Source organism: Rhipicephalus sanguineus, chromosome 2 (assembly GCF_013339695.2).
Source record: "Rhipicephalus sanguineus isolate Rsan-2018 chromosome 2, BIME_Rsan_1.4, whole genome shotgun sequence".
In the NCBI taxonomy this organism is placed as follows: Eukaryota; Metazoa; Arthropoda; class Arachnida; order Ixodida; family Ixodidae; genus Rhipicephalus; species Rhipicephalus sanguineus.
In genome coordinates this window covers 43,019,971-43,029,692 of record NC_051177.1, presented here as the reverse complement: position 1 = coordinate 43,029,692, position 9,722 = coordinate 43,019,971, and the positions used below count along the sequence as shown (strand labels likewise).

The window sequence follows — 9,722 nt, the reverse complement described above, 5'->3', positions numbered from 1 at the left end:
GGCTAGATAGATAGATAGATAGATAGATAGATAGATACGTAGATAGAAACGCTCAAAGTGCCAGAGGTTCGCTAAGAAATGCTTCGCATTTAAAAGTTCGCTGACAGGAGTCGAACCCACGACCTCTCGGTTCGCGACAATGGCTGGCGGGCGTTCAGCCCACTCAGCTACCGCCAAACACATAACGGATGCTACACGAACGCGTCTTTTATCTTTCACACTTTCCTCTCACAGTGCTCTTGGATGGATGGATGAATGCTATGAGCGTCCCCTTTATAACGGGGCGGTGATGTGTGTGCCACCAGGGTCGTCGAATAAAAAAAAGCTTCGTAGCCTCCACCATTAACTCCTGCAATGCACCGCTGCCACGACCATCCAAGTCGGCACATTTTCCAATAGGAGTATCTTCCGCCGACCAGTGGCGGCTTAAGCCCAAGCCTCGCTCATAGCATTCATCCATATCGAAAAATAGCTCTACAACGCTCACTTGGCTGTCGCACCGCGTTTCCCGCTTGCCCTGTGAGAATTAACGGCCAGGCTATAGAGGGACGACACGACGCTCGTCGCGTTTCTCTTCGCGTTTCACGGTGATTTGAAGGAGTGTACATCGAGTATGAGTGTTGACTATGTGCTTGTTGATGCCATCTTTGTGCGGGATTCACCATCTGCGGTGTCCAGGGGTGCTATCGCGGAACGATTCTATTTTTTATTCCAATGCTTTTCCGCGTGACGTCTTCGCTTGCGTCAGCGCTGGGCGGGAACGCGCAACGTTTTTTGAAATTGTCCAATCACGAGCTCTCTGTGTTGCCCGGATGTTTCTTTTTCTTTTCTTCGCCCTTTCAGGGGCCGTATAGTTATTTTATTTAATAAGAAAGCGTGTAATGAAACTAATGTCGTATGCTTAATGAACTAAAATTGTTTTACAAATGGAACACATCAAAATGGTAGGTATTTAAATCAAAGAAAACACAAGTATCTCTATATTTTGAGTCGTAGCCGTATTTGCGCCATATGTGCAGCCAAGCCGTGTCGTTCAGCGCAAAGAAAATGGCTGCCGATGTCAAAAGAACAGCTGTGTGTGTGTGGTCGCCCGTAATACGTCGCAATTAGTGCAAGGTGGGGATGGTTACTGTCGGCTAAGAAGAATATTAGACTCTGCGATCTTTCCGGAAGCCGCGCAATCTGCTGAACCGAGGTGAGTAGAAACGTGTCGTGCCGTGGTGTGTGTTCTCGGCTGCATGCATCCGTCTGACGAGTTTCTTTTTTTTATCTGTAGCAACGCAACGGAGAAGAAATCCGAATGACTGTGAAGCGCTACATAGTCAACAAGATGCGATTGAGAACTCACGAAGCAGCGAGTACCGTTTGTTGGGGCACCGCCAGCGCAAAGCGTCACTTCATGAACGCGGTGCGCTGCATCGTACGTCGACAGTACTCCGTTGCTCAAGCTACCATGCCGATCTGCGAAAGCTGCTGCTGCTTCGATTTCGAAGGTAAGTGTAGCGCAAGGAGGTTTTTTTTTTAAACCTTAGTGTAGCGCATTTATTATTTTTGTTAGGTTAAAAATATAATACGGAAAAGAATGAGAGTGCGAAAATGAGAACGATTTTTGCAAGGTAGAACGATCAGCGTAGAGGAAGGTTCTGCCTCTTAAATTTCCTCTGCGGGATGGCTGATGTGGGAAGTCGGTTGGGAAAAAAAATGTCGGCGAAAGGACCGCGCGTTTCGAAAGTTCAGAGGGACATGCTGATACAGTTCCTCGAGCAGCACCCGGTACCTGGGGAGATCTTGCACGGAGGTCTCCCCGCGTATGACTGCTGCTCGAAAGAAGCAGCTGTGGCAAGAAATCGCCACGCTGCTGAATCAGCAGGGGCCCGCGGTTAAATCGCCACAACTATGGCGTAACCACTGGGCGAAGATGGTCTGCGGCGCGCGCAAGGAGCTCGCGAGATCGACAAGCGAGAGAAAGTGAGCTCTGTAATAATCTGCGCCTTCATTGTCGTTTCACGTTGTGGTTGTGTTTTCTTTTTATTTTGCAGCGCCACGGGTGGCGGCAGGGTTGGCGGCGTTGACGGCCGCGTCTTGGACATCCTTGAGAGGACCGGCGCAGTCGTCACCACCCCGCCAGAGTATTACCCCGTTCCCGACGTGGTGCGTACCTTTTCTCTCGCTAATCATGTCCGTGCCAGTCAGATAGCGATAAAAGTGGGAATTGTGATTGCCGAAATTTGTTCCATTGCCACAGTCCATACTTTTAAATGCAGAATACTGTGACTTGTTATGAGAGCACAAGCATGGTACTTTAACGTGCTTACGTGATCTTGAAAGATGAATCCTTTAGCGAGATTGTGAAGATGTTCATTGTTGTCATTTTTATGCATGAAGCTTGTGCGATGGTCGGCTATACATTCGAAACTAGCTTGCTTAAACGATGCTTGTTACACCCGATACGCAGCATGTGTCATCAACGTATTATGCTCAAATGCAGGAGACTGAGGTCGAGGTGGGAACCTCCCGTGCAGCTACTAGCCGGGGGCCGAGCGACGTTGACCGTAAGGCAACCTATGTGTTTGTGCTGTGAGAACTTATGTTCTAGATATTCATGCTTTCATGACAGGGAAGCATGTAGTCGTAATTATGTGTACGTGAAAATGAGGTTTCCAGGTTGAAGTTTTAGAATAGTAAAGTGGCATGTTTTCAGAGTGGTGTAACAGTAAATGAGTAATATTTCTTCTTGTTGTTTCACACACACCAGTGCAACCAATACCCCTCCAGCCACAAGTGCCGCAGCCCGGACCTTCGCAGCCGCAGCCCGGACCTTCGCAGCCGCAGCCCGGACCTTCGCAGCCGCAGCCCGGACCTTCGTAGCCGCAGCCCGGACCTTCGCAGCCGCAGCCTGGACCTTCGCAGCCGCAGCCCGGACCACAGCCTCAACCCCGCCGAAGACAGCCCAGGCAGCTGGAGGAAGCTGTGTGCCGGGCTACGGCTGAGTACGTGCGGCAGGGCCAGTGTGCTGATGCGAGGGCCGTGGCAGACCGCAAGTTCCACCACAAGATGTTGGAGCAAAACCGGCGTGTACGTATAACTACAGCCATGCACATTCACGGCATAACAAGAGTAGCACAAGTTGCCAATATCGCATCAATACTGCTCATCTTGTTCGCCAGCATGACACGGAGAAAGCAGCAGGCACGGCTTGCCTGTTAAAGCACGAGTGGCCAGCTGAAATTGGCCCATGGTAACACCGACATTTCCATTGGTGTTTGCAATTTTGTTGCTCAAGTGTGTAGTCACTTGTGCTAATAATTTCTCCGTGGCGACTGTACCTGTTTGCACGTGTAAGTGGTGTAGGTGAAATTGTAGTATAGAATGTATAAATTGGTAAACGACCTTAAAACCTACATTTAAAGAGGTCATGAATCACATCTCGGGCATGGTGAAACAAGGCATTCTACAAACATTCACTACTGTGAACACATCAGCCACATTTTGTAGTTGTATGAGGCACGCTGAGGTTGCTAGCGAATCACGCTGTTGCCATTTTTTTCGGGCGCCCTTTTTTCGTCCAGAGGCAGGTACTCACTATGTTCAGTGGCGGGTGCTTGTTATTCAACATAGAAGATATGGCATTTCCATTGGCCAGTAGCTGACTTGAATAGAGCGGTGTTTCAATCAGATGCGCTTCTTGGTGCAGTATGCCACCATGTGCCGGCGTTGCAGCATTGGAATCGCAGTGCAGGCACGTTTCTTGACGTGCATTCAAGGTCATGACGCACGATGACGTAGCTTCTGCCCTTGTGCCATCCCTCCCTGTTAATTTCTAACACTCATGGGTATGAGACGAGGGAGGAAGCGCTTAAAGCGTGCGACAGATCGCTACTTGAAGCGCAAGACAATAAACATCAGTGCTGAGGTCAATCAGTTATTACTTGAAAAGTGGTACAGTACTCCTCTAATGGTTTTATTACTTCTTGTACACCTTCGCATGATGCAATTAGTGGTATTGCTTAGGCCCTTACTTGCCTAAATGAGGCTACACAAGCAGTTCAAGAAAAGAAGGGCAAATAGCATTCTTACCCATCTTTATGGAAAGAAGGCAGCACCTACAGATGCCTGAACGTGATGTTAAATGGATTAAGTTTCCTTATTGCTTGAACTTGGGAAAATATTTTGGTGCATATGTAAAGCGCACACTACTGCCATATTTGGGAATGTCGTACGTGTTAGGTGAACCTGTTGTGCGCATGATCTATAGACTGTTGAAGATCATTCCATTATAGTGTTCTTGTCATTGTGCCGTTCTGCAGTGCTGTTTCACATCAGTGTGTAGCCATTCACTCGCTGGTCAAAACACTACTCTGTTGTTACATTGAAATGTGAGCACTTGAGAAATTGGACTGCACCTTAAACTGCGGCACCATGTATTGACATTGCACGCGTACACTTAGTTTTGGTAGTGCTCTGCACAATAACAAAATGTACAGTAAAACCTCGTTAATTCAAAGTCACTGGGACTGTGAAAAACTTTCGAATTAAGCGGGTTTTCGAATTAACGAAACATACAAAAAGCGGGATGCAAGGAACTTTGAATTACTGAAAGTAATCAGAGGTGGTCGTTTGGCCTTCTAGTTTGCGGCTCCAAGGGTGGTTTTCCAGCAATACCCGGTCCCATTTTTGCCGCAAACCCGCGAAAACGGCGGGCCTCGCTGCTGTCAGCGCAAGAAAAAAAAGAAAGAAAAAAAAAAAAGTCTCGTGGTCAGCTGAAATGCGTGCCTGCGGAAAAAACGGCGTGCTTCACTGCAGCACAGTGGTGACACGCGGGCTCACCTGCTCCTCGCAGCGTCAGCGCGTCATGATGCGGCCATTCGCCCATTCTTTCTGGTAAAATAAAGAATATGATAATGGCCAGTGTGACGGAATCCGCGATCTGTTCTGGCTGGAAAACATGATCATTGAAGTTTTCGAACTGAGTTTTCGAAGGAGGCGTTACAGGCAAGAACTCCGCCAGCATTGCAAGTGCGCAAATTGCCGGAGCAACCGCCAGTCGGAGGTTTGCATACATCATGAATTCCGTCAGGTCGTCCTTTATTATCTTTTCTTTTCCAAAAAAGAAATGGGTAAATCATGACGCGCTGACGTTGTGAGAAGCATGCGACATGCTGCCCGCGTGTCACCGCTGTGTTGCAGTGAAGCACGTCATATTTTCCGCAGGCGCACGTTGTAGCTGACCACGAGACCGCGTTTTTTTTTTCTTTATTACTTTTTTTTGCGCTAGCACCAGCGAGGCTGGGTTGCTTCAACTGTCACACATTAATATCGCTGCACTGCATTGCCCTGTGGCTCCTAATGGCCGTCGCTTCCACGGAGTTGCGGCGAAATCGGGATCGGGAATTGGCACAAGGCACCCAAAGTTTTCGAATTAACCGGGCTGGCGCTGACCACCGCTTCAAAATATCCACTCAGATTTACATTGGAAAATACGGGACCGCAGAAACCCTTCGAATTAAGCGGGATTTCGAAATATCCGAGTTCGAATTAATGAGGTTTTACTGTACTTGCATCCAAACACTGAGGCGCTGAGGAAGTCAATCATTATGTTTACAAGTGCTACCACCCGCCACGGAGGTCTAGTGGGTACGTTGCTTCACTGCTTACCCACAGGTCACGGGATCAAATGCCGGACGTGGTGGCCGCTTTTTCGATGGAGGCGAAAGAAAATGCTACAGGCCCATGTACCTAGACTTAGGAGCATGTTAAAGAACCCCAGATGGTTGAAGTTTGCGGAGTCCTCCACTAAGGCATCTCCCATAGTGATGTCATGGTTTTGGGACAAAAAACACTAACATTTGTTATTACGAGTGCCACCACTAAGCGGTGCACTTGCTTATTCATGTTCACGTCACGTATGTTTATGCTAGCAATCTGTGGGCCTAATGTGTTGATGTTGTGAAACAAACAAGCATAGATGGTCACAGCGATTGTTATGCATGTTTGTTTGGTGCAATCAAAGTCAATAATAGTATGCACTGAAAATACTACTATTCAGGAACAATTCAATTATAATCTGAGGCCTTGGTACCATCTTCTTGTAAATACATGAATTTTTTTCTCAACCAGCATCACGAGGCCCAGATGGCCAGCCAAGAACGGCTGGAAAACCAGCTCTGCCGCCTGACCGAAGAGGTGGGCCGGCTGCGCCACGTTCAGCAGCAGCGCCTCGACCAAGAGCGCAGGGCGAATGACTGTACTCAGCGCCTGCTGCAGCAACTTTTGGAGGCCCTGGCCGGTGGGGCTGCACTAGTCACACGCCCACCTCAGCCTCCTAGCGCCTAAATTTTATTGATATATACTGAGTATGCACAGCGCAATGAAACGAAGGCAAGAGAAGCACGCAAACGACATAGACTGGCACTGACTTCCAACTGAATTATTGAAAAGCATGAAGCCCGCTTTTACGCATGTGCACATCTTATCAGCAACTGAAACGAGTCATGAGTGAGCATCCATCTCTCTGTCACTTAGATACACGCTTGGCGTAATTACACACTTGATACCGGATTTCCTAATGTGGGCTGCCTCGAAGTGCATTTACACTTGTTGCAGTGATATGCAAGATGTCCGCCTGAATTGTTTTTTTACAAAAAAAAATACTCTTGTGCTCTGATGTTGAAACGTAGCCCGCCGGCCCAATGTACTCTTTTCCACAGCTGAGTGGCATCTTGTATAGCACGTGAGGCACACAGGCGGTGTAACGATGAGCATGCTTCTTCGTGCAGGATTTTTTCTATTCTTTGGTGAGCATAGGGCAAATCTGACCTAACTTACAAGGCGCAGAAAACACCACTTTGACGTCATACCTTTGGGTGATCTTCTTAAGATTGCGATGTGGTGTGAAAGTGGTGTTTTCTGCGCCTTGTAAGTTAGGTCAGATTTGCCCTATGCTCACCAAAGAATAGAAAAAATCCTGCACGAAGAAGCATGCTCATCGTTACACCGACTGTGTGCCTCACGTGCTATACAAGATGCCACTCAGCTGTGGAAAAGAGTACATTGGGCCGGCGGGCTACGTTTCAACATCAGAGCACAAGAGTATTTTTTTTTGTAAAAAAACAATTCAGGCGGACATCTTGCATATCACTGCAACAAGTGTAAATGCACTTCGAGGCAGCCCACATTAGGAAATCCGGTATTGTGTGTGTAATTACGCCAAGCCTGTATCTAAGTGACAGAGAGATGTATGCTCACCCATGACTCGTTTCAGTTGCTGATAAGATGTGCACATGCGTAAAAGCGGGCTTCATGCTTTTCAATAATTCAGTTGGAAGTCAGTGCCAGTCTATGTCGTTTGTGTGTTTCTCTTGCCTTCGTTTCATAGCGCTGTACATACTCAGTATATTCAACACATGTACCAACCATCAACGGATCCTTCTAGCATAAATTTTACGGAGGAAGGAATTTTTGTCACTTTTTTTTTCTTGGCACACTTGCCCATCTACCACTGATGGTATGAAGCCCCAGTATCTGTAACATACAACAGTTCTTTATGTCACCATTTCATTAAGGCACAACTGCAACATTTTAGTACAGTAGACTCTCAATAAACGAAAATCTCTTAAATGAAACTGCTGCTTAAATGGAACAGCTGCCTCTAACATGATTGGTTTTGTGCTTGAATTCTGCACCCCTTTTCATCTCTCAGTAAACGAAACTCCTGTTAAATGAAACATATTTTCCTGGTCCCTTCAGCTTTCGTTTAACAGGAGTCTACTGTAATGCCCAGCAGGAGTGTCCAAACTGCAATGCTGTACCACCAGCTGACAGTGGACGGCAAATTGAAAGGTGTCTCATTGTTCTAATTCTACATTACTTATGATGCCTCATGGCAAGTCTTTTGCATTTTAATCCTGTCTCACGAAATGGCAACATTGCTTTCTTCAGTGCAATGTCTTCATAGGCTAAATGTGTAAGAAGCGTCGCACACAAAAAAAAAATCTTGTGACAAAAATTCCTTCCTTGTGTTCCTTCCCTGCATTCATCTAGTCTCATCTATGTAATGTGTTGAGGCAGGAAAGTGAGATTGTTTTTTATATTTTGTTCATTCTGTGTAGTTTGACGACTTCATAGCTTGTCCCTTGCGTCACATTAACTCGGCACATGGTGAATGCATGTTTCCTTTGTTTTCATTGTATGCTTTTTTTATTTTTTGATTAACACAATGTTATGGGAGTTGCACATGCCTTCTCTTTTACTGTGACATGTGTATTTTTGGATACAGGCTGTGATCCCTTTAGTGTTTTTTTTGTGGTTCACTTTGAATGTAGCCTTTATGTGCAATATTGCTCATTTATAAAAAATGTGCACTCAGTGCTTACTTTTGCATGTGGAGGCGCAATCATTCCTGCCAGTAAACAATAGTTTGTATGCATTTAAATACCAATTAAGGTGACTTCCAGATGAGCAACTTTCATGAAAATATGTACCTTACTAGTGGCAATACACAATAGACTTAAAAAACATTGTTTGACGTTGTGTGATATCAACAAAGCATACCTTTGCACTTTGTCTTCGGGAGGGAAGTCATGGCAATGTGATATGCTGTATGCTTCCCTGCATTGCAGGAATGCGATGTTTCGAGTACTTTTACTGTTTGACGTAGGAGATACAGCCGTGACCACATACTGGTGGTAGGACACTGTTACGTAAAGTCAACTTAACAGTGTTTTTTTTAATGGATTACTGTCAATTACTCATGTAGTGTGATGCATGTAAACATTTGGATGTTTTTTTTTGTGTGCTCTGTCATCAGCTGCATGAAAGGAACAACCAGTGAAACGTTATCTGCCATTAGTGGTGCATTATTACAAGCAAACGCGGTTCATGGTATCGTGTTCTAAGCTACTGTTCTTACAAGATGTACCATACTGTGTGACATCCAATGCAGTTTCCATACAGTAGTTACATTATTGTATAAACAGAATGTGTTGCTTGAATGAATTGTTCGAGGAAAAAAAGGAATGAATATTTATGCAAGAAATAAAACATCAACTTTGAGGGCTTTTATTTGCGCATATGATGCTGGCTTGCATTGTACAAACTGTGCAGACACATTACACAGCTCTTTTTACAAGCACGGACAGGTTGTGTGCATTCATCAACAGTGAAATATTTCCTTTTGTCACGCGATTAGGGTGCACGTACCGGGGTTCCTCGTTTGCAGGGTTTGTACGGGAAGTATTGGAAGCAGCACAAGCATCAAAACGAAATTTAATATCTGGACACACCCTGTGTACATGCTATGACTGCTACTACACTTTGCATCTTGTACTTGTGCTGTAACTAGAAAATTCCAAGTTACTGAGTACCGTTCTTCCAGTACAGGCACTTTACGTTCACGTTATGCTCATTGGTAATTTCACTTTTCTGCATATGACTGCACTTCAAGTGAGGCATGTTCTCTGGCATGGCAGATAATGAATTTCAACAGCATTTCTGTCTCTTGAACACTGTGCGATGGTTGTGTGGTCAACTGACATAGGAACTGGAAGTGGAGTGAACGACGACACTTCTAAAGGAGCGGAAGGTGTTGTGTGCGTTGCATTTTTGTGCGATCGGAGGCTTCATTGCTTCCATAGGGAGTGAAAAGACAAACAGGAATGGATGTCAATGAGCACTGCGAAATGACAGCATACAGCTATCTCAGGCGGCACAAAAGAAATGCAGAA

The 9,722-nt window shown here is 45.8% G+C and overlaps 1 protein-coding gene across 1 annotated transcript; it reads left to right on the top strand.

The window, feature by feature from the left end:
* The first annotated feature begins 741 nt into the window (after nt 1-741).
* On the top strand, nt 742-6,427 carry LOC119381557 (uncharacterized). Its single transcript, XM_049412332.1, has 6 exons — nt 742-1,195; nt 1,277-1,493; nt 2,040-2,151; nt 2,489-2,552; nt 2,756-3,075; nt 6,118-6,427. Exons 2-6 carry the CDS (start codon nt 1,301-1,303, stop codon nt 6,173-6,175), a joined length of 747 nt encoding a protein of 248 aa, XP_049268289.1. The 5' UTR covers nt 742-1,195; nt 1,277-1,300; the 3' UTR covers nt 6,176-6,427.
* Nucleotides 6,428-9,722: the final 3,295 nt, after the last annotated feature.

Excerpts from the sequence above, each read along its gene's own strand:
- LOC119381557 (XM_049412332.1), top strand. The coding sequence starts at position 1,301 with ATGACTGTGAAGCGCTACATAGTCAACAAGATGCGATTGAGAACTCAC. Across the intron at positions 1,494-2,039 it reads CTGCTGCTTCGATTTCGAAG|CGCCACGGGTGGCGGCAGGG; the intron begins GTAAGTGTAGCG and ends TTTATTTTGCAG. Across the intron at positions 3,076-6,117 it reads TGTTGGAGCAAAACCGGCGT|CATCACGAGGCCCAGATGGC; the intron begins GTACGTATAACT and ends TTTCTCAACCAG.